Below are 26,580 nucleotides of genomic sequence, written 5' to 3'. Positions count from 1 at the left end.
TACAGCAGACATATAATATATATGCAAATTGGCATCTGCAGTTGTCGTTAACCATTGATATGTATCAGCGGCGAAGGGTGGTGGTAGGCTGTGGAGATTCGACATAAAAAGTGCACACTAAACTTTGTCAGTCGTACATATTTGTTTTCATCTAACTAAGAATACAAAGTTCTTTAGGTTTTAAATAATAGCAGACAATTTTTTTTATTATTAGAACAACTTTGTGATGTTTCTCACTTAGCTGGTCGACCCACCACACCGGGCCCCCAAACTAGAGTCATGTCAGCCCCCTCTCCCGTGTGGGACATGATTTGGGCGTTGGAAAGGATTTATAGGTAGATAAATCAAACAGGTTCACGAAGAAAAAAATAAAACACAAGATTCTCCTTCAATTAATGGCATTATGTTATTTTTAATATAGAAAACAACAGATTTATTAGAGAAAAAAATACAAAATATATTCACAATAATTGTTGATGAATATAACATAATTCATTGGAAATTCAAAACGTCAATGTCACTATTGAACTTAATTCAACCATACACTATTAAGCATTAAGTACTTCTACACACAATCACTCACCAAAGTAATTAACAATAATAATATATACCATCTCAATCAGATACATCTAAACCGATCTATATGTTATATTAATTCACACAGTCAAGAGACCTAAACACATTCAATCATATTTATGGCAAGTATCTGTATGTCGAAAAAATAATTTAACTATTTACTAATTTGTTAAATTAGTTGTAATTGAATGATCGATTTCATTGTCTAATTCTCTATTAATATTAATTTAGAATAAGAACAGTATGTAGTAGGTAAAAATTAAATATTAAATGGAACTGTTCTGAACATGACAGTCAAATCAAGATATCAAAATATTTAAACAATAACAAACAAAACACAGTCGAGGGACTTAAATGACAGTTGGCCCAAGTTCAATAACAGTGTTTTGAGTAAATCCAATAGATTAAAAAAGTAATTTTTTAGCTGTGTTGTCATAAAGAATAACATAAAATTAATTCTCTATACTTACTCAAGTTTCATATTTATTGTATTATTAGATACCATGATTTTTTTATTTGAAAAAAAAATTATATGCAGGTACTTAGTTACCTACAATATTAATAGGATCAATAATTAATTTGGCAATTTAATTGAGTTGTAAAAAAAATGCGGCTTAGGATCGATATATTTTTTTCCAAAATAATTTTAACATTTAAACACTAATCAAATATGAAAATAACACTCATTAATACATTTACATGTAGGTAGATACAATGTTAGTTTTGAAATAATGTTATTTTTGTTAATTTTACGTTAATTTAAGACATTTACGTTGACAGATGTTTCTCGCTTTATCACAATCGTCTGAGATTGGAAACAGGTTATCCGAATCTTTGACTTTAGTTATAGTCGACAGTTTCAAAGATGACCCAGTTAAAGTAGAATTAACAAAGGCTTTGTTTCAAAACCATTATAACGGAGTTCTACCATGTAAATGCCAATTCAGTTGATAGATACAATGTTATTTGAACTAAATCGCCTTGTGAAATTGTTTCTGGATTGCTACAACAAGATTAATAAAATATGACGAGAGATTAAATAATCCACCCATTTGATAAATTTATAAATAAATGAAGGGTACATGGCAAAAACAGGGTTATCGACAAAATGATAATTGTGCAAGTGAGCAAAAAGAAGAGTGAAATCGTTATTGATTGGAAAATGGGTTTAATATTAAGTAAAAGAATTTATATATTAATTTCTCATATATTTTTAAATATAAAGTGAAAAAAAGTAATAAAGTTTTTGTGCAGTTTCATACGCAATGAGCTGATTTTTGCCTTTACTACACTTTCTTCTCCCTTCATTTCTGAAGCAATGAAATCGATTTTGGTAGTTTTAATGATACCATTCTTGAGCACTTCCTCTGTTGAACAAATTGGCATTTAAATCTCAAAATAGAAAAAAATGCGATGAGCCTGTTTTTGCCGTGTACCCTTCAAATCTCAAATAACTCTGAATGTAAAACTTCATAATATAATGTACACATACATGACGTAAATAATTGATTTTTCAATATTTTAGTTAAGATATGTACTGTTAGGTAATTAAAATACTATAGATTTTAATACGAAATATTTAATGTTGAGGTGTTATGCTCTATGTACATAATCTATTATGCCACTGCAAAAATATATTTAAAAAACATCTAAAATTTGATTATTTTACAACACATTAATTTTATATTAAATTTAATACCTACTTACATATTTCAAACTCGGGCTCTATGTTCTATGAAGTCTTTTTTATGTCATAATAATTGTATCATATTTTGATATGCATAAGTTACCAAAGAAAATTAAAGCGATTATATACGCATTATGGATGGGGAGCGATGGACAGCACACAACATGAATCATCAGTATGTCTGAACGTGCCCCACGACCACGTGTTAGCAGTTTATTTTCTATGTACTAGTAGTTAGAAGCTAACATGTGTATTCTGACCATCAAGCATTCAAGCTACTCGAAAAGAGCATTTCACTCGCATGACGTGTATCCGGGCCTTAATTCATAATTAACTTTTAGGCACTTGTATCACACAGGAATACTATCATTAGCACACATTCATATACAAATATTATGTATTATAATAATTTATTTATTAAGAAAATATATTTCCATGATTATATAGTCCCCCAAATACATTATTACAAAAGATTAATTATTTACATTAATAATTAACCTTTGATCCTTTCTTGTGCTACAACCCTGGATGAATCTTGATCGCCTCAAGCAAACTCCTCCTTCTAAACATTAGTCTAAATTTCGTTACGGTATTTCTTCAATAGAAGTGCTTGAGATCAAAAACATGGCCCTTTCGCATGCACAAAATTGAGGTGACTGCAATTCAACAACTTTATATATTTAATTTAGAAAAAACACTCAGCATTGTCGGCTTTAAATAAAATTAATTCTTCTAACTTAATTGGAAGTCGCTTTCGGCTGTGTTCTGCCAGCCTATTAAACTGGATATTAATTGTTTTTCTTTAGAAAAACATTTGTACCGAATGAGGTTTGAATCCACAATCATTGCAATCTGAGCGGTGTAAAGCACATCTTTTAAAAAAAAATCGATTTGGTGTGATTCTGAGGTACTCTAAAATATGTTCAATAAAGAATGCATGTTTAAATCTTTTATCTACTTAAATCATTTTTAAATAAATGCAAAATGTTTTTGAATAATTATTATTCAAATTTCTCTTTGCAAGAAAATAATTCCAAAACTCTAAATTGTAGTTAGAAAAGAATCAACGTTTAATATTTTTGGACTATAGGTTAATAAGGATATGATATTATATTTAATTGTGTCAAAAATATTTAATTTATTAATTAATTACATTTTATTGTTTTGTAAAGATATAGATCACAATAATATATTATAAATATATAATATGCATCATGTCGTATCCACACTATCGCCTAAACTACCCAAGCACGACAGTGTATTGCGCTCGACCACCCTCGTGTATCAAATATTAACGGGAAAAATCTCATCGAGTGGCTAGGTGAAACGTCTCAGCGGAAAGTGTGGATATGGCGTTAGAATTTGAAATAGTTGTATTAATTTGTCCATTTTTTTTAAATACTCGTTTATACAAAACAATTGAAGGGATGAATTGTTCAATCAAATCATAATTCCATCGCTGCAGCTCTCCTTTATGACTCTGAAATATAATGGTACAATAAAATAATCAGAATATAAACATTATAGCATGAATTCGCACCTGAGAGGACATTTTCTGTCGTCTTTTGTTTATTTAGCAATGAATATTTCTGGTTTTTTTTTTACTGCATAACAAAATATGGTACACTAATACAGAGGACGTTCAACTGTTTTAGAGGAGGGCTAAATTAGAATATTAAAAGTGCTTCGTGGTCCGAATCGTTATCCTACAATATTCAATTTCATTGGATCTTCAACCGGTAAGAATATGGACCGTCTCACGAAGTGGTTGTGTCACTTGACATTCATATAACAAGTAAAGATGTGGCATCATTATGACACGAATATAATATATTCAACAAAATTTGTAGATTGTTCAGTCAAATACCCAAAAATACTGTAAATTTTTAACTTTCAACCTATATGAGCACCGTCATCCATAATAAATTAATACCAAAAACTCTGAGTTTCTTTTTGTTGTTAGCTTTTGCTAAATACATACATATATTCTAATAATATCCGTCTCTAACAGACCTCTCGGGTTTATAAATAGGTATATAGTTTAATTTACAGAAATTAATAATATACATATCTACAACATAAAGTACCTACCAGTAGTGTAGCCCTGTCAGATAGTCATTTTAGTTAATAGTTACAGTTACAGTCCACCAGTGTTAAATGATATAAAAATGCAAAAATTAAAATACTGGCAAAAAAACTGATATTTTCTATTTCTAAATACAAAGTTTTATAATAAAATGTATACAGATTTCAATATTGAATTTTAATGAAAATTTGTTTCTTTTTTTTTACTATTAAACAATAGCAAAACGTATTTAAGATTCTACTTTTATGAGATCCACAATATTGTTATAAATATTCTTACCATACGTCCCAATTTGAACGGGATTGTCCTGGTCCCAAAGTCCCGGCCGGTTTATCATTTTGTCCCGGTTTATAGTGTTGTACTGCGTGCTTTGATTCACACACAAGAGATGGATAATTTGAGCATTAAAACGCCATCTATTATATATTTTTGTAAGTATTGAAATACTTCTCCTTTTAAATATGTAGGTATTTTTTTTTTGGGTTTTAAGAAATATATAAAAATAAAATAAATCAAACATTACCACCAAGACCAAGCAGCAGCGAATTGGCGCCGATTGTCTATAATGGGTTGATTTAATCAATTTAATTTCATATAGTATAAATTAACATCACACAAATTACTATAGTTAGTTGGAAAGTTTAGCAGTTTATTAAGAAGAATAATTAGTAGAGAATGCGTAGAATCAAAACAAACAGAGCGGTTTGTAGTACAAATATTTAACAAATAAAACATATCGTCGCTGTACTGGCAGAACACACTAACTGGAGAATACTAATTTTGAGTAATTTGACTTTGAAGTTGTTAAAATGTTTGAAATAATAGTCTATCATGCGAGTTTATTAAGTAATCGTAAAAAAGATGACTTTAAAATAAAGACTGTTTATTTATTAAGACGGTTTCCAGACGGTAAAGTTTAAAATAAGTAACATTTTGGTACTAACTCAATATTTAATTTTTTCGAATTAGTGTCTTCTGCCAGAACAGTGACGATATTATACTAACCACTTCGCAAATGAATGTTTGAAGACATATGGAGTGCAAAATGCGGTCTGTGTATTTTGGCCCTAGTTGTTACAGAGGAATTATTTACAATAGAAGTAAGAGTAAGTGAGTAAGTATGTATGTACAATTAATAATGATGTGTTTGAGGCATCGGAATACCATCATCAATGATTAAGCCAATGGGGAATAAGTAAAACACAGTTAACTACCTATACAGATTTCGTATTGTATTTTGGACTCCTATCTGTAAAATTATGATTAAAAAAAACTTTAATTCCAATAAATTAAATAAAAGCATACTGCGTCGTTAAAACTAGGAAAATGTGTAACTATGTTTTAATCGAAAATTGACTTTGAATGCCATCTAGTGGCCGTTGTTAATATCTACCCGTCTACGAAACAGGGCGTTTAAAACTCGCACCTCAATAGGCTGGTAAACCTATCAATATAGTACATACACGTACATTCAAAACTAATTTTATTGAAAAATCGCCCAGAGCGGGTTTGGCGACTAAGCGACTCAAATCCATAGATGATTTAACATAGCCATAGGAAACTATAATGTTTTTTGTCTATAGAGTGTTTATTCTGTAAAGTAACATTTTTGGGGTTACACAAATTTCTAATTTCAACGATGAATACATTGGTTACCTAAAAAAAATAAAAACAATAGAATAGGGTTACAAATCGTCTCTCCAAAAGCATAAGGGCACTTGTGACATTTTGATGGTTTTGAGTTATGAATGTAGTTTTGTTCGTAATTCTTTTCTCTACATTGTAGGCAAAATGGCATTTATAGAGGCTAAATCCATGAAATTACAAAAGAAAATAAAGGTCACTTGTGTATTAAATACAAAATAGTTTACAAATTTTGTGAACTAATCTTCAATTAACGTATAATAAAAACATTACATGTACACGTTTTTGCCAGTCTATGTGCAGCGGTTACAAAAATAATATCAGAAATGAGTAGGTACAATGTGTAATTATTTTAAAATATGTAAAGTCCTTTGTTCAAAAAAAAATGATTTTGTTGCAGAAAAGGGGCCCTTGAATAATAAAAAATTTCAATCTTTGAATTATAAGTCACCTGTGCTCTGAATGCATTTTACTCAGAACTCTATTTTAGCACAAGTGCCCTTTTGCTTTTGGGGTGACGAAATAATCTATCTACATTATATTACCTAGCCACTGATTTATAATATAAAGGTCACAACTTATACACAAATTATAATTTTGTATTAATGTTTGTACATAATGATGTTATGACTTTTTCAATTGTCCAGAGAGTTTCATTTTGGGCCAACCGGGTAAACGAATAGATTAGTCGATCCAACAACTTCCCTCGATAGTGAAATGCCATTTTGAACTGTTCCATCGGGTCTTGACGGGTTCGAGAATGTGTGAAAATTGGTTTTGTATATCTAAGAAATTGAGATGGCGGCATTCCCAATAAAAAAACTCCCTAGATAGCTGAATGGACAATCAAACTGAACATAATATGATAGGGTACAAGAGCGCAAGCGATTTCTAGAATATTGGACTACTTAGGTAGGTACTTAAAACTATTATGTACTGGAAATGATCAAACAAAATCTTATATTATTTACATGCTTTTAAATTGATAAAATATCACTATCCATTTTCGAAAATGTATCAAATCTTGATATCCAATTAGTGGTTGTCCGTATATGTCGTCACACGATTTTGGACATTTTGTAACTCTTCATCCCGCCAATGTTATATTTTGTCACAATTTTTTTATCCCCTGCATAAATTGTGTCACATTGTTGATTATCCACCCCCAATAATTGAAAAATATACCCACATACATTAATATGTACATTAAAAGTTATCGATTCCAGTGGAATACCCTGTTTACACATACATGGATTTACTGCTGACAGTATGTATGTATTATCGCAGTCATAATAAAAAAATTCACGTGTAAACACATACTATCGTGCAAATTGTAAGATTGCATGCATGGATTAAAAAAGTTCAGAAGCTTCTGAATTTTCACGCGACAAGCGACGGACTGTGCGATCGTACAATCGTGGCGAACCGATTAACCGATTTTCACGACCTGTCAAATAGTATCATACAATGACAACATCAAGAGTAAGCGACACGCGATGTTGTTGTAGTACTATTTGACAGGTCGTGAAAATCAGTTAACCTCAAAATGAGTGTGCGGTGTAGTTTGTTTTTATTCCTGCAGGTTCGCCACTATCGTTCTACTGCGCAGGTGCAGATATCGAACAAATCCCTACTGTCACGTGAAAATTCAGAAGCTTCCGAACTTTTTAAGTCATGCATGCAATCTTGCAACTTGCACAATAATATATGTTTTCACATGCATTTTATTGTACCGTCAGTAGTAAATCTATGCACGTTCAAACGGGGTATAATGTTATAAGTATATTAGGTTGGGTATGGTTAATATAAAATAGTGATAAAATTCTCAGTAAAATGGATGCCTATTTTACTATCTAAACGTTCATACAAGATTAACAATAATAATATTTTAATTACTAATTTAGGTACTTACTACCTACATATAACTAATAATATCTAGGTAAAAATGAGACTATGGGTATTAAGATACTAGTCAACAATAAAGACATATCATATTGACCCGAATGGAAGGTTTAAATTTTTATTTAATTATTGGTAATAGGTATTATGCTGTACAATTGATATAATTCTCACATACAGTATACATACACCAATGAAAGGCTATAAATTGTATTATTGTCATTCTATATCACCTTTTCCGAGGCTAATTAAACAAGAACATTCATTAGGTAAGTTCTTCCCTAATGACCAATGGCTTATGTCACAATTGGTATATTGGCATTTATTGTGTTCTTCAGTGGTCTATATTTAACAGTAGCAGGTCCACGCCAGGGGTGGCTGGCACCTGGATGCCAACATAAAATTGCCGCACCACTAAATAAATAATAAAATGTTTAAATAATTATTTTATTTTCATCAAATTATCGATCTGTATGGATCAATAGAATTATCAGCAACGCTTGTAAGTACAATTTTATAGAAATTATTAGTAATTTAAAACAAAATTGCAAAAGTCACAGGTGGCAGACTTTTTTACTATTCATTCAAAAAATTCATTTTCTTCATAATTTTACGTTGTATTTGCAGGCACCTTCGTTTTTGTAGAAACATTTTTATTATGATACTATGGCACTGACTCATGTTATTGAGACTTTGAGAGAATGCTTTTTGGTATTTTTGTACACATTGTAAACCATTTGTTACAGATTAGAGATTTTATCCTCAACACCCAAAAACACCCAAATTGGAATATAAAATTGCGTACCTATTTGTTAAAATTATTTCGTTTAGTTTTGACAACTTTTGACAATACGCAACATACGTGGAACTTCATATAATTCTTTTTTTTTTTTGACCATGTCCTATCCTAATTGGATCATATGGCCTCCAAAGAGTAGAGTTTTGGTTATTACGAGAAATGGGTGTTAGCCACTTGCTCAACCTATTATACTCTGACTTCGACACAAATTAAAAAATAATGTTTGTATTTGCCAGACCCAGGATTCGAACCTGGGACCCAAGACATTATAAGCCGGTGCATAAGACGCTCGGCCATCGTCGGGATATTGAATATGTCAACGCAATATGATTCAGTTTGTGTTATTGAACTTGATATATATATTAAATAACATTAAGATTAAGAAATGTTTTATATGGGCATTTTACCACCCAGGTGCTGCGTACCCCAAACACCCCCGCCAAGCACAGCCCTGACCAGTATTTTAAAGTTTTAAAAAAATTTATATTCTATTTTACAATAATTCCCTTAGGAAAATGATATCTCATTAATTTTATTAATGCATGTCTAGCTTAACTAGGTGCTTTGGTAAAGTCCTATTGTTTAATATTATATAAATTAAAATGATGTCGCCTTACATTCGAGTCAATATGGCATGATGAAAATAATATAAACCATGGAAGTAGTATGAAGTTATGTTTGTTATTAAAATATTAATTATGTACAAAGTGTTGTTATTATTCACAGCAAAATTAAAAATAATTTGAAAACAGATAATACATTATATTTACAGAAATCATGGAAAGAATAGGAAGGAGGTACGGGAGTCGAACTACCTTGGCTGCCGATTTTCTAATTTTGTTGAAGTCTGAGAAAGAGTATGCATAAAATATATTATACTGATTTAAACTATTAATATGTGAAAACAATTAATTAATAAATCAGTTAAAAATAAACGAGAATTAGAAATGCAATTTTTCAGTCCATCAAAATTATATCTAGATTTGCTTATTGTAAAAATATATTATGTTCGAGATTTAAACTAACCTAACATTATATTCTTTAAAAATTACTTTTATATCGTTATGATCTTCATTCTATTTAACTTATTTTTTGGACCCTTCATAATTGCGGTACCCAAGTGAAAAATTACTTCTTGAATACAGTTGAAGATACTATCTTAACCTGAGAATGATACGTATTATCATTTATCATCAAAGATAATGAAGAAAACTTTCTTAGAGATGGTGCCTAAACGTATGAAAGTGGTGGTAAAAAAGGACAACTAATTTTTTAAACGAAAGAGAACATTTATATATTTTGAATACCAAAGTACATTAAAATGAAACTGCCTTCAGCGATTTCACAGATTAGAAGTCTTCTTTTTTCGAAAGACGATTCAAAACAAATTAAAGAATAGTGTTGTTTTTAAAATCATCACTTATCTATTGTGTTTTACAACAACAATAAAAAACCAATATATCTTCTGACATTTTGACTTTATGTATTAAAATACTTATGTTACGTTAGAATTAAATGTCGTATGAACTGTTTATTAATCTGAATTGTGTATTTGAAATTTAAAAAATCTTATTTTTATACAATATGTTGAGTGGCATATGTATTTCACTTTCAACATTTAATTTAGTAGGTAGGTTATTAATAAAAACTTACGTTATTGAAATAGATATTTGAGATTTAAAATCAGAGTAAAACTAGAGTGCGAAAATTATAAATTGAAGTGTCTGCTGCGATATATTATGAAAGCATTGTCAGTATTGTAGTTCTCGAAACGGCCACGCTTCACGTCAAAGTTGCCACAGTCTAAATCAAAAATATAGTGGTTTGGCTGATTGTACCTTTGAGCCCCTCAAGTTATGAATGTCTAGGTATATTTTTCACTATCAACTGTCATCGATTTAGAGGTTATCTTAATTTGGCACTGAAGAAAAGTAGAGAATCTTTATTTTATATTTATTTTTAAATCTAAGACCAGAATCAGAGTACAGAATACTGATAGAGTCGTGTCATCCCCAACGGCGCAGTGACTTCATTTCGACAGCGATAGTTACGGACGGCTAGCGGCCACACGGGATTGATTCGGGGGTATTGGTCTTCGGGATACGAGGAGTTAGCGAATGATGCGTGGCAAGATAAATACTGATTGTTGGTGTTAATAGAAGGGGGGTTAAAAGGCACATGGACGCTGTGGTGTAGCGTTGCGTTTGAAGATCGCGTGCGGGTCGGTGTTTGGTATCTGACATCGATCGGGTGCGATGGTGCGACAAAGCGGTAGGATGGCGTGTTATAGAAATTCCACATGATGGTACCTGACGTGACCAGCGCTGTCAAAGGAACCGCCTCCGAGAGGTGGTTATTCGAGAAACCATTTGTCTTCTCCGAATGGTTGACGTCTGAAATCAAAATGATGTTTTTTCGAAAAAAATATAAGATACAAAAAATATATAATATATAAATAACAGTCGTATTATTGAAAGGTGATGCTTCTAGCGACAGTTACAATTTAATACATTCAATGCTGGCTTTCACAATCACACAGCTCAGACAAATATTTATGGTCATATGGTGCTCATCATTGTGAAGTGGGTGACGTCATATGCGTTGTGTCAGCAAACGTTTCCTGTCGATCGACACGGTGTCGGTACATCAACACGCTTCGAAGGGTGTCAACATTTGTCTGACTTGGGCCATTGTAAAGATACTGATAATTTACATATTAAAATATTTAAAAAAAATTATTAGTACGTAGAAAAAATAAACTCGCATTTAAAAATATAATATGTTCGCCGAAGATATTAATCATATTTTTATATCTATCATATCTATCGTTATTTTTATCATTACAAAATAGTTTAATAAATTCTTCCCACAGAGCAGATTAATAAATAGAATTCCGATAGCCTATTCCCCAATACACTACAGTTTGACGCAAGGTTTTGAAAGTGTGTTTGTTTTCTACGAAAATGAGACACACATTATAGACGTGCAATAGTGTGTGTTTTAACCTTCAATACACAAATATTACATGAGCGTCAATGCATAAACCGAGAGCAGTTGTCAGACCGAAGGACAAGCGTATTCTTTACATGTGTTTAAGTTTATCCTATATTATTCCATACTTGAGATCGGTTGCCTGTTACTCTACACCCGTTAGGTATTTCAGTTCCCATTATCTGATTTTTAAGGATTAACCGATGACTTTAAAAAACAATGATTGTTATTGAAAATAAAAATGTGCGTACCTAACATAAAAATCTTTTTATTTATATCGAATACGATATGATCACAATATTGAATCTGTAAAATACTTCAAAATGTTAATTATCAGTAAAAAATTTTAAATCGCAGTTTTTGTATCTGTGTCAAGAGGCATTCATTACGTTCCCCCTTAAGTTAGCTAAGTAACAAAAAGATAGATACAAAAACATTACCTAAATGTCAAATATTTATTGCCTATGTATAGGCAAAACACAAATAAATTTTATTTTAAAACTGTGTTCTTGAATTCCAGTGCCAAAGACAATTTTCTTTTTTCATAGAGCTTTAGAGGTTTCAGATATTGAGGGGAAATCTAGTTCTTTTTAATAAACCAGGGGAATATCAGCACGCCTGTAAAAATAAACATTATAATATTTAGTGTATACTATGAGACTACTCATATATTTTAATAGGTACATACTACAATATATAAGTAACCAGTATGTTTACAACCCTGGAATCATGAATCCTCGGAAATCAAATATTTTGTGAAAGTATGTAAAGAAGTTTTATTTAAAACTAATTTCTAAATGAAACTGTAATATACAAATTAGTCTCTAGTACTTTGGTTAAAATGTCTCAAAATTCTGGGCACAAATATTATGTTTGTTATGTTTTCCCTTTTATAATCAATTTTCACACAATTATGAGTGATACCGTTATGGATGGGAAAATCTGTTAAGATCAGTGGTGAGAGGTGGAGATAGGCTGTTAAGATTCGACATAAATAGTGCACACTAAATTTTGTCAGTCATACTTATTTGTTTTCATTGAACTAATAATGCAATTTACAGATGGTGCTGGTTAGTTTTTAAAATTGAATTAAGCCCTGCCTAACCTAAACCAAACCATAATAGTTTAGGTACGCTATGGGTGATCCGACAAAAATAGTGCACACTTTTTCAGTTATACTTATTTGTTTTTGTTGAATTAAGAATACATATTGCCGATGGTGATGGTTAGTTTTTTTAAATTTATTAAGTCCTGCCTACCCAAACCATAGTCGATAAACAATATTATTCTATCTCTTCTCCTTCTTTCACCCTGTCACGACCCAGCGTTGGGGCATAGCCAACGCATAGGCATTGTCAACTCTTGCACCTCCCGCCATTCCAGATCCAGACCTGCAGCGCGTAGATCGCTTTTGTTCCACCTCTGCAGGGTGAGGTAGGGCCGGCCACGACGACGGTACCCTTGAGGCTGTGCCACAAAGGTATGAAGTGTCGCACTCTTTGGCGGCATCCGGAACATATGTCCCAGTATCTATAAAATATCTAAAATTATGTATGATTTAATGGCATAATTTCAGATATTTTATAGATAAGCGAATATGTTTTGATTATTATCTACTACAGTTTGGTTTAGGCAGGGTTTAATTGAATTAAAAATCTAACAAACACTATCTACCTACACATTGTAGTCTTAGTTCAATGAAAACAAATACTGACTGACAAAGTTTAGTGTGCACTATTTATGTCGGATCTTAACAGCCTACCTCCACCCTTCGCCACTGTCGTTTAGTATAGAGTCTTACCCACTGCTGTGGAGTCCATATAGTACTTTTTATTTTAAATTACCATTCTTTCGCGCGTCCGCGTTGACGGCGTGGCCATTGGCGACTATCTCGCGGTCCTCCTCCACGGGCTCCTCCTTCACGAAGGTGATGAGGAACATGATGGTGGCCCCGACCAGCGGCGGAACTCCAGCCAGCAGGAACGGAAGAGTGTAAGACTGCGTGTGGTCGAAGATCATCCCCGCGATCGGAGGTCCGACGGTGAGAGGTATCGAGCAGAGCCCCAGGAGAAATCCGATCGCCTGGGTGCCTCCTTTCTGTCCGCAGATGTCGAAGGCGATAGGGCCCAACAGCGAAATGAAGCATCCGTCGAACAGGCCCATCGCCAGAGCGATCGTCAGCAACAGACCGTAGTAACTGGCGAACGGCAGACACATTGAGAGTATTCCGATACTGTAGAAAGAGATCTGCTGAAGGAGGATCCTGTTCACTTTGGGTAGATCGGCGATATAGCCGAAAATTACTCGCCCTAAACCGGAAGTGATACCAATGCACATTACCGGTAAATTACTTTTCGATCCAAAAGTCTTTTCCACAAACGTCGCCATGTGGACATAAGGAACGAAGTATCCGAATAACGCCGAGGGTATAGCGAGTGCCCAGATGACGTATTTTTTCCGTTTCCAGTTTTCCACGTGAACCAGAGACTCGAGAATGGCGGTGCAACTTTTCCCTCCGACCTTTGCGACGGGCGCAGTCGGTTGTTGTATCGGTTTGAAGAGAAACGCGCAGACCATGACGAACGAAGACAGAGCGGCGAGAACCCTCAAACTGGCGACAAGACCCGAAGCCGTAATACAGTATTCGAGGATGACCGGGAGGATGACGGTAAACACAGAACTTCCGGCAGTCACGATGCCGTTAACCAATCCTAAGTACTTGCTGAAGTAGTGGCCCAGGATGGCCAGGGAAGGAGTGTACGCCAAGGCGGCTCCCATGCCGTACATGATGCCGTAGGTGAAGTAGAGCGCTCCAACGCTGTCGCAGAAGAACGACGAGAGAAGCATGCCTCCCGCTGCCAGAGCCCCGCCGAGGAGTGTCGTTCTTCGGAGGCCGAAGGTGTCCGTGAGGATTCCGGCCACGGGGGAGAGGAAGAACATCGTGCCGATCGCCAGAGATCCGACGAGAGCTGAAAAAGACGAGAAAATTATTTTTAATATTTACTTCACAGAGTATCTTTACGTGTTGGTCGGGAGAAGATTAGCTGCGAGAAAAGGGCATTCATGCATCAGACACCTAATTAACGGAAAATTTATGAGAGTAGTTAAGCTGAGAAGATTGACAAGACAGCGTTTCCCAAATTAGAGGTAAAGTAAAATTGTGGGTTCCGCGAGGGTCGGTGGTTGTTGAAAGAAAGAGTTGACAAAGGGATTGAAAAAGACTACCTAACTAAAAATATTTCCATTGTACTTAAAACTGAGCCTGTCGATTGATTTTGCATTCAGAAGTCAGGTGGCATCACGAGATATAGTCCTCGTTAGAATATTTTTTGTACTGCAACGTGGGTGGATCATAATATATTTTAATTTTATTTCATTTCGTGTATTTCTTGCCTACATATTCACAAAATTAAATAAAGTAGATATGTATATCACTATAAATTATTTCTAGGGACGAATAATAATATTATTATTCTTAAAATTTTGGATGTAAGGCGAAGTCTTTACCGAACAGAGGCACATAGCGGAAAAATACGAAGCTTGCAATTTGAGACATTTTATTTGATAATATAAATATTATGTATTTGAAAACATTAAAAAGACAAATATATTTTATTTTAAGTCAAAGATAAACTTACGATTAAAAAAAATGTTATAAAATGTGAATTTGGTTATTATTACATATTATTTTATGGTCATATTTATTATTAAAATTTATTTTATTAAGTTTTCTATTTTGTAATGAAGAGATTTTTGACCAATTCATAGTATTAATATTTTTAATATATAAAAAAAATATAAATGGATATAACTTGTAATCCTCTAAATTTACATATAGGTATAGGAGAAAATAACACTCTTTCCCAATACATTTTCTTGAAGAATCTGAACTCAATTTTGAGGAATAAATTCTGGTGCATGTATATAATAAGCTGGATGAATGACTTCCTCATTCAAGTAATCTGACTATTGAATTATATATTATTATATTATAAATTAAAAATTATACATTTACAAAAAAACAGCATTTTGGCCTTGCTTTGAGTTCCTCATAAAAACAACGCAGATATTCGAATTGCATTCTAATCATGCTCAAGCTATTGAATATATTTGAAATTTAATGTGATGCAAATCAAGACTAAATTGTTTGGTGATTTAAAAAAATCACGAATATACGAACACGGCTAGGCGTAATAACAGGATGGGTAAATAAATATAGATAGGTATTATTTTTTCGACATAATACCCATAAGTATATTATTATGTCTGTATGTTATACTCTCTCAAAACCCGAAAGACCTCCAAGGTAGAATGCAAGAACTCGCGGATGTCAGTCAAACGGTCGGTCTAAAGATAAATGTCTCAAAGACAAAAGTGATGAGGAACTGTTTTTCAGACCCTGCGATTATCTGTATTTCTGGCACCCAACTCGAGCAAGTCAGCAGCTACATCTATCTCGGATAGCAGGTGTCCATAGACGGAAGCATGCACGATGAAATTGCTCGAAGAACAAAGCTGGGATGGAGTGCTTTCGGACGTCTGAATAGTATCTTCAAGAGTGACCTACCATTATGTCTTAAGCGTAGGGTGTTCAACCAATGTGTGCTACCCGTGCTCACGTATGGCTGCGAGACGTGGACCCTCAACACGAGAGATGTCCAAAGGCTAAGAGTCACACAGCGAGGCATGGAGAGGTGCATGTTGGGCATCACGCGAAATGCCCGTAAGAGAAGCGAATGGGTTAGGAAGCAGACAAGAGTACGCGATGTAATAGACGTTGCCAAACAGCTGAAATGGAGATGGGCGGGGCACATTGCTCGCCGAAAGGACGGCCGCTGGACCAATGCCGTCATCCAATGGTACCCAAGGGGTACGAAACGGCCACAGGGTCGCCCTAAAAGCCGCTGGATTGACGAACTGGTAAAGTTCGGCGGAAATACGTGGCAGCGAACGACACAGGACCGAGAGAGTTGGAGAAAGCTTGGGGAGGCCTTCATACAGCAGTGGATTGACCCCGGCTGATGATGATGATGATATTACTAGGTATACTAGGTATTAGGGTTTTGCAATGCCGAAACGTGGGATCCTGATCCCGAAATTCCGTGACGGGATTTAGATGATTTGGCTTTCACATAACTATTATACTAATTTCTCAATATATTTTATCAATATACATCAGTGGCTAAGGGTGGAGGTAGGCTGTTAAGATCCGCCATAAATAGCACACATTATTTTTTTTCGTCATACGTATTTATATGCCTATATAATTGTTTAGGGTAAGTAGAGCATGTGGTTCCCGACATTTTTCAATTCTCGAGATCCGAGAATTTATTCACGAAATGAAAAATATTTCATTTCTTGAGAAATCGACATTATTGCGAAATTACCTCTTCTTCCAGATTTTTAGATTTTTTTTTTTTAGATTTCCTGCCCCATTTTTTTATCAACAAATTTAAGAAGTTCTGTTCAGAATCGAAATTAAGGCCTTTTTTCCGGTTCCGGTTGCGGTTGGCAGCTTAGCCTAATTACAATTTTTAAATTTCTCGAGAAATGAGATTTTTATAAATTCCGGAAAGATAATTTCTCGAGAGTCGAGATTGGCCATTTATGATTATTTCTCGAGAATTCTCGAGACGAGATTTTTTAATCACAACCTTTAGGTACAAGCACAGTGTTATAGGTAAATCATTCTACAATTGAATTGCTTGCGACAATGCCTGTTTCAATGCTAGCAAACAATACCACTACAACTGCAAGCCGCATTTGCCGTACCCATGGTGCCACTGTAAAACGATTTACCTATACCTGGGTACAAGTTCCAAAACAAATTAGCAAATCCAAACAACAGAAACCTAAGCATATATTTTTATTTATCACAATAGCCGTTTTAATATTTTTAATGACATTGCATACATTCCATGCGTACAAAAATGCGTATCTACAAAGTAATGATTTATGGTGTCGATGTATGTAAAAATTAACCATTACGTTTATATTGGTCACACTGTTATTAAAGTTTGATTGAATGTATGTAGTAGATAATGATTTGTAAATTCCATTGTAGATATTTGAAAAGCGCCGTGCTGTGTTGCTCAAACTGCAGGCAAAAATGGATTAAGTCTCGCATCGAAAATTATGTAGGTATAGCGTTAACGCATGTGACCTAATCATTCACTTTTAACGCAATTAATTTTCTATGCATTTGTTTTCAATGTGCACCTACAATAAATTGTATAATACAGCGCTCGAAATGAGGAAAAAAATTAAATTGCGTTCCGGTTTGTTAATAATTAAAAGTAATTAAATTCACTTATTTTATATAATTATTATCTATATATTTGTTTACGGTTATAACGAAACTTCATTTAGTCCGTTTTTAGCCTGCGGCACTGACAACATTTGCATGTCACAAGTTTAAAGACTATTATTCCACTTGACTGTGCTAGCCAGGTAGGTAGGTATAATAACAAAATCTAACATATTTATTTTTGTATACCTATTATAAATATAGGTACAATTATACTTACATATGTTAATATTTTCAGAAAATTATCGAGCACCCCGGTTTATGAAATCTTTTATTTTGATTGTGGAGCTTGTGGTAATAATAAATGGTTGAATTGGCAATCGATCGACTTTAATTAGAAAAAAATATGTTACATAATATAACTATGATTTTTTTCAAAAATCGTCATTATGTCACGTAGGTACCTAAATAATTTATCAAACACAGAAAAGAAAAATAAATTCTGAGTTCCCTGTTATCAAACTACAGTTAGATGATAAAATTATTCATAAAATATGAGGTAGGTACTAACAAAAATCTGACATTTTATAGTTTTTTTTTTTATAAATTTTAAGCGTATTTTACAATTGTAAATAAATATTTTTAATGTTGTGTTGATTGATGACCCCAGCCCTGGATACAAAGAAACAAATGTATTAATTGAAAAAAATCATGATAGGTATTTTTATTGGCAAGCGGTAAATTTCGCTTTAATAACAAATGCCACTGCTCGAATAGACCCCCGCACGTATCTGTATCATGCTTTCATTAGTACAAATTTTGAGGAGCTCTGAAAATAGCATACAAGTGCGCGTCTTCTGTATTTTCTTTGTAATTCAATTGACTCGCAACTTTGAAATATGTAGAATCTATGACTGTCAGCTCAATAACAACGTGACCGACTAAATAATTACGTCAAACTGTAGTACGGAACAAGGATATTCAAGTCACCAATATCAACATTATCTAACCACTGTGGGATTCTCTCTTCTCGGTCGTTCCCTCACAGCTGAAGATTGTGACCTACCCTGAAAGGTAATCATCTTCTGAGCGAATAAGACTCTCCACCCCTCATGGTCCTGCTTCTTTCAAGGAAGAGGTTGTGAAGCATTACCAGTTGTTTATGTAAGGGATTGTCTTAGGCATAAAGCCCATTGACGCAGCGAGTGGGGCGCTCGCGCAAAATTTCTACAAGTGGCGCGTAAATCATCGGAAATACAACGTAATCAAATACGCCAGCGCACACTGGATTTGACGACGCCTTGTGCCCGCCTGCCCCATGAGTCACCGTTTTTCGCTTCTCAGCGATACGAATTAAAGAAAATACAACGTAGTCCATTCATTGAACACAGCAAGCAAAATCACGCTCCTCGAAGCGTCGTCGATAAGACGGGCGAGAAGCCATTATATAAGAACAGTGTACTCTTTGTTTAGTTATTGCGTGTTCGATTTTAATTACAAGCCCCGAGAAATAATATAATATTTTTATTGCTTTGTTATGAGAGACGCTGTAATAATAATTATTTTGTGCTTCTTGGGCCCCTTATTACATAGGTGAAGGGTAATGCGCGGGTGGGAGGAGGCCTACTCAGTAGTGAGCGCGTCGAGCGCTTTTTTCGTGTTGGTGATTAGTTACCTAAGACTAATGTCGCCAAAACAGAACAGATAATATATATAATTCCGATTGGCTATATACCAATACAGTAAATTTTACGTAGGGTCGTGAATGTGTGAGTGTCCTACGAAAATGACCCACGCATTATAGAGGTGCAATAGTGTGTGTAATACACCAATATTAAATGAGCGTCGCCAGTGACGTCCCTAGACAAAATGCCGCCACATTTTTTTTATACAGTAGGTACGTCTTTTTATCATCCTTTCATGAATCCAATATCTAAGAAATGTGTTGTATGGATACAGTACTAACAGGATATTTACCACTAAATCTAATTTAATTCCGTTCAATAGACAATATTACGAGTCTACTGTTTCAGATAGGTACATTTAAAAATACACCTGACAACTTCCAAAACTGGCGAGTGACTGGCAAACATATATGGATAAATTTTAAATTAGGTAAGTATGTACCTAACCTATAATTCAAATATAATTCGCAAATCTGTGCGTGTCATTGCTATTCACCAAGAACGTAACGGAAGTAAACTAGTGCAAACTAGAAAAGTGTTGTTAAAAATTAATTAATACATTTTGTTTCCAACCTGTGAGCTGATTTTTGTCATGGTCGTTATAACTAAGTTTTGGTAGCTATTTCTATATATACCTAATGATTCTCCTCGATTTGCCGCCCTTTGGGTAACTGCCGCCCCCAAGCGACGCTCAATCCGCCTACCCCCACGGGACGTCACTGAGCGTCAATGCATAAACCGAGAGCAGTAGTCAGTATTTGACGTATTCTTGACACGTTTTTAAATATATCCCGTATTCTTCCTTACTCGAGATCGGTTGCCTGCTTCTTTGTATCAGTTGAGTATTTCAGTTTCTTAGTAAATCTGAGTAGCACTCAGGTATGCTTTGACTGCGTTTATATGACTTAAGAGTATCCATGTAAAGATGATTATGGAGAACATACAACAATATAAATACCTAATACATAAAATATATCCATCGCTAATATAAAACTGCCAAACAATCAAACTGAAAACAACTTCGTGCTTGAAATATGAAGCCACAGTTTTTTTTAAAGCAATACAAATCGAGCTTTGTGGCGACCAGCTCAGATGGCCCTGTGGACCTAATAGCCGGTTGAACCGATTTTTGAACCAAGGGACACAAAAAACGCTGACTGTTCTCAAATATTGAATGCGCGTCATATTTATGTGCATATATGACAGACGTTACTATTGAAAATAATGTATTCCTTAACACGAGTTTAAGTGTATCCCATAATATTTACATTTGACACTCGAGATCCGTACCCACTCTGTTATTATTATAAAATAAATAATATAACCGTACACCTGCGACTTTATAGACCGCTGATTCATGACATTTTGTTTTATTTTAACATATTATAGTATCTCATATGCGGACTTTGCAAAACTTTTTACATACATTTATATGCGAAAAAAGTTGTAATACAAACGGCCATATTTCTTTTATTCCGCCGCGGGTGGAAAACATTGTTCATATACAGATGTTCTAGGTCTAGAAAAGGCATTGGTATTGGTAAGAAAATTACAATAATATTGGTGTCGTATTATAATAGGTTACATGTGAAATTGTACGTAAAAGATTTCACCGTAGCACAGTTGGCCGTGAGCTTTCTTATTGTAAAGAGATGCCCGTATAATAATATACGGTCTCCAATTTTATTAGATTCAATATGAACATTAATTCAATGTGCATACTTAGCTGATTTTAGTAAAATTCATGAATTCAAGAATGAAAACCTAACCTAACCTAACAAATAAGATTGGACGCTCTTTAATATACGGCAGTATATTTCCGACCAACCTATTTTTTACGATGAAGTGTGATATGGCGAACTGCATACGCACAAGTTTCCGGACACGATTATAACAAAAACGTGTAGTGTTGCCAATTTTTTCGATTAAATGTGCTGAGATTGAACGTTTCAAAAATAAATAAACGATAACAGTGACATATTTATTTAATGACTGCATCGGAATTGCCAGAAACTTTTTATAAAACTAAGTTTCGAGGAATAATAGCACAAAGAGAGTTCTACTCCCGCTATCAAAACAAACTAGAATTTATTTGCGCAGATAATGTAAACACTGTGGTTATGGTTTGCAAATTAAGATAATATTATCGAGTGAGGCTACTCGATGGTAGAAACTCCAATAATTATTATCGCTTTGTACTATTTCACTTGAGTCATTATTTGCAACCCGGGTTTCGCCAATCAGCATCTTAAAACACCATGCATACTCCACAATATAGATAACTGACGTATATACACACCAAATTAATGTATTAAAAGATTAATGCACCAATAGCGAGGGGTGGAGGTAGGCTGTTAAGATTCAACAGAAATAATGCATAGTAAACTTTGCCAGCAATACTAATTATTTGTTTTCATTGAACTAAGAATACAATTTATTTGCAGATAGTGCTGTTTAGTTTTTAAAGTTGAATTAAACCCTGCTTACCAAACCATAATAGTGTATGTATGCAGCGGATGATCCGACAAAAAAAATGCACTCTTTTTCAGTCATACTTATTTTAGTTTTCGTTGATTTAAGAATACAATATATTACAGATAGGTATGTAGTGTTGGTTAGTTTTTTTAAATTCATTAAACCCTATCTAAGCTGATTGCCGAACCATATTCGATAAATAATATTCTTCTATCTATGAAATATCTAAAATGATGTATGGTTTATTAGATATTTTATAGATAAATAAATATTTTTATCGATTATGGTTTGGCTTAAGTAGGATTTAATGAATTTTAAAAACTAACAAACACTATCAACACATCATTGCAATCTAAGTTCAATGAAAACAAATATGTTTGGCTGACGAAGTTCAGTGTGCACTATTTATGTCGGATCTTAACAGCCTACTTCCACCCTTCGCCACTGTAATGCACTAATACAATACTAGAGAATTTATATATATTTTAGATACAAAAGTGGAGTGCGGATAGTTCGTCTCGAGAATGTTTTGTAGGGAAATTTCTTGATTTTCATTTCGTATTAGAAAGCGAGAATTTTGCAAAATTTGTATCACTATATGTGTTATCAGTTACGCTGAATGCACAGATGATGAATATTCATTATAATATTTTTAGTTATGATTAAGAGATTAAAATTGATAATAAAAGCCTAAAGAAGAGTCTCCAATATTATAATCTTAAACGGATTCGGCCGGCAGAAAATTCGGGAAGTTGAGTTGAAAAAAAAGAAGATATTTCTTGAGAATTCCAGAGATATTCGAGAAAAATCAATAGACCAATCTCGAGAAATAAAAAAGTCGAAAAATCACAAGCTTTAATCATTGGCAGTGACTTTAGTTGGGTGAGTGAAATATTTTGGAAATCAAAAGAAGGAAACGGAGGTTTAAGTATAATATTTTATATGTTACATCACGTAGGTTTCTATTTGTATACGAAACTCTTCACTTTCCGTAAAGATGGATACGACATATTATATAAATCGATAAAGACAGCAATCGGTTCTTTGATCGCAAGCGGGCACCTTAGTTGCACGGAGATCTGTAAAAAAAAACACGTGTAAAGCGCGCGTGGCATAAAGCGCAAAGATTGCATGCGCAATAGACCAGACACAATCCTTTGAACGTCGACTGTACGTATTTACAACACGCTTTTCGTGTCAACAAAGCATGCACACCTCCCCATCGGGCAGGAAAGGGCCCCTAATGTGAACACCGGTCGGCGAGGTATGTCTGCGCGGGAAACAGATGGGACATATCATCATCATCAGTCTGATCTATCCACTGCTGAATGAAGTCATCTCCAAGCTGATTCCACTTCTCTCGGTCCTGTGCGTTGCATTGCCGCCGTTACTTCCGCAGAACTTAACCATTTCATCGATCCGGCGGCCTTTAAGTCTACCTTGCGGACGTTTTGTACCTCTTGGGCACCACTGGACGACTAGATTTGTCCAGCGATTGTCCCTTCTTCGAGCTATATGTCCAGCCCATTTCCATTTGAGGTTTTAGCGAACTCTATTACATCGCAACCCCTTGTCTGTTTTCTTGTACAATCATTCCGGTTTTTGTCCTGTCGCCTCATGCGCAGCATGCACCTCTCCATACCACGCTGTAATACTCTCAAGTTTCTGGATCTCTCTTTTACTTAGCAATGGCCCAACGTTCTTGTAGGCGCGCACCGTAAGAATTATACATAATTGATAATGATTGACCACCATGCTTGTTTCTTGTTAATCAGTCACTCACCCAGGGGGTCAGTAGTGAGCTGTCATTTTTTCATGATACATGCAGAATTCGCAAAATTCTTAATTGATGAGTTTACCAATTCAGTTCAATTAGTATCGAGTATTAATGGAAATAATAGCTCACAGAGGCAATTGGCCTCGACGTATGTAACGAATTAATACAAGACCAGCGTCCACGCGTATCCACAGTGAATACAAATAAGTTGGAATTCCTTCCATTTTATTTTACACTTTTTCATTCATTGACTCGTATACCGGCAGGGTGTATATGACAGCATAAAGATATAAGCATAAATAAAAAACATAGCATAAACCCAAAATCACATTGGATTTTATAAAATCTTATTATTAACGTAAGATATATACATTGAATGAATACGTTTGAGTTGCTCACGCCCCGCCGAACGCTGTCCACTCACGCCGTACACTAATTCATCATATTCGTACAAATTAATTCAACGAGTAATGGTTACTTTTAACTCATTCGCTGCTGACTATATAATGATTTTTTAATTATCACCTTTAAAATGCACGTTAATTACATCGATCGGCCGCCTGGTCATTACGCGCATGTGCGTCTTCAGCGATCAAAGTATGAATGCAACATCGTCCTATTTTTCATAAATTCCGGGGAAATATGATTTACTCCAACTCATAATGCAGTGGAAAGTAGAGGCAAACAGAAACGTGGTTAGAAAGAGATTCTCTTGGTTACGCAACCTTCGTAAGTGGCTCTATGTCCAAGGCGTTGGTGGTCTGATATGACTGGACCAGGAAAATTAGAGTCTTACTGCGGTTAATCCTGTTTTTCATGACCACTTTTTGTTAGAATGAGTGGCAGTAAAAGCAGTCAAAGCACACTTGAGTACGTAGCGACCTTAGTTTGGGTATCTGCTCCTGAGACATTTGCAGGCGAAACAAATGCTGATGCTTCATACCGAAACGTAAGATCTCGTAATATGCTCGATTAAGATGGAGTGTGGTGCGGAGCGTATTGATTTGGAGCGGTCTATGCAGGGAACACAAAATTGATGGGAAATGGTTTACCATATTGGGCGTGGTATAACAGGCTACGGAGAAATATGGGATAAACTTAAAAACGTGTTAAAGATTTTATGTTATTTTTAATAGGTCCATATGATAATAATATACTTTAAAGTTTGTTACGTAAATTTAACGTAATGGCCAGGCCTTCATAAAGTACCCTGCTTCAAAACTTTGACCCATGGCGACGGCTTTTACATTTATATTTATTAATTAATCTGTTCTGTGAATTTATGCTTGTGTTGGCCCAGGACAGGGAGGTGTACCTACTGCAAGTAGGTCGCCAACCTACGACAGAAGACGGTACCAAATATGAAAAATATACCTTCCTATACTTATAGAATTCTGAAAACATGTTTTGTTTTTTTAACTTTTTACATTTACTTCAAATAAAAATATTGGTTACGGCCCGCCACTGGAAAGGCCGCCTCGATAAATTCAATATGGGTGGGTTTGTCGATTTTGGATAATATGCCCGTATGCTCAAGTTTCATACAATTTGATAAGAAATTCTGAGAATACAACGTAAATTTCCTACGAAATCGCAAATTTAATGTACATAATATGCACCAGTGAAAAATCGTTTGGCTAGCAAATACCTAGTAATCGACTATATTTGTTTATCTTGATTGTAAATATTCCAAGACACGTGTTTTGAGAATAAACACGACAATATTTCATAATACAGTGATCGGTTATTTTCAATATTACTACAAAACTGGCAATTGAATTATATTTAATCGGAACATATCAACACAATAATTAAATTAATTGCGAGCTGTTTTATTTATTATTTTATATTTAAATAAAAATGTTAATATAACCTTCTTCATGTTGAGACTAGAGTTGCCAATGGTTTTTTTTTCAGAAACGTCCGGGACATTTATCGGAAATTCCGGACAAAATGAGAGTTGACAGCTTTTTTCTCTTCAACCCTTCAACTCTTTTTGGCATTTTAGAGCATTTTTTTAGTTCCTCTGGCAATAATATTTTTTAGGGAATGATGAGAGTCAATTTTTTCGCATGAAATTAAATAATTTCCGATTATTGGTTAGTTTTTCTAAAAATCCTGGATATTGTGGGTCCCCGGCAGTGTTGCCAACCGTACTATAATTAAAGTATTATTGTACTATAATTTTGGTTCGCGTAATATGTACGATATAAAACAGGTATACTACGGCCAAAATACTATAATTTTGAAAATTCGGAAAAAAAGTTGGCAATAGAATATGAAAAATAGCGATAAATTACCTAGCTCGGGAGAACTAAATTTAAAAAAAGCGCTTGTTATTCACTTTACATTTGAATTTTTCCAAAAAAAAAGAACCCGTCAATTACTTCACATTTGAATTTTTGCGCAAAAGAAAGGAGACGTTAATTACCTTACATCTGAATTTTGTCTAAAAAAAGGCGACGTTAATTACTTTACGTGTATTTTTTTGGACATGCAGATAACTATTGATAATTCAACTCGTACTATATTTTTTGCCGAAATATTGTAATTTTGGAGGCTCTGTACTATTATTCCACTTTGAAAATATGGCAACACTGGTCCCCGGTAAGCTCTAAATGTGATACTAAATAATAATAAATCAAACCGGGACAATTGGTAACTCTAGTTGAAAACTTTCTGCTCCTTTAAGAGAAAAATGTTAATTTGTTTTA

The 26,580-nt window shown here is 34.2% G+C and overlaps 1 protein-coding gene across 1 annotated transcript in view; it reads right to left on the bottom strand.

Annotated features, from left to right (window-relative positions):
• Positions 1–3,406: 3,406 nt before the first annotated feature.
• The window catches only part of LOC147075595 (monocarboxylate transporter 10-like), a 73,663-nt gene continuing 50,489 nt past the window's right edge, over positions 3,407–26,580 (bottom strand). The window contains exons 2-4 of the mRNA XM_085941905.1: positions 13,527–14,651; positions 11,001–11,084; positions 3,407–3,743 (exon numbers count right to left, since the gene is read on the bottom strand). Of these exons, the coding sequence (XP_085798031.1) occupies positions 3,736–3,743; positions 11,001–11,084; positions 13,527–14,651 (1,217 nt within the window). The 3' untranslated portion in view covers positions 3,407–3,735. The remainder of the gene's footprint in view (positions 3,744–11,000; positions 11,085–13,526; positions 14,652–26,580) is intronic.

Source organism: Rhyacophila brunnea, unplaced genomic scaffold (genome assembly GCF_057557595.1).
Source record: "Rhyacophila brunnea isolate RB1 unplaced genomic scaffold, BYU_Rbru_1.0 scaffold_14, whole genome shotgun sequence".
Lineage (NCBI taxonomy): Eukaryota > Metazoa > Arthropoda > Insecta > Trichoptera > Rhyacophilidae > Rhyacophila > Rhyacophila brunnea.
Note: the sequence above shows the minus strand (reverse complement) of the source record. Positions and strands in the feature narration are given on the sequence as shown.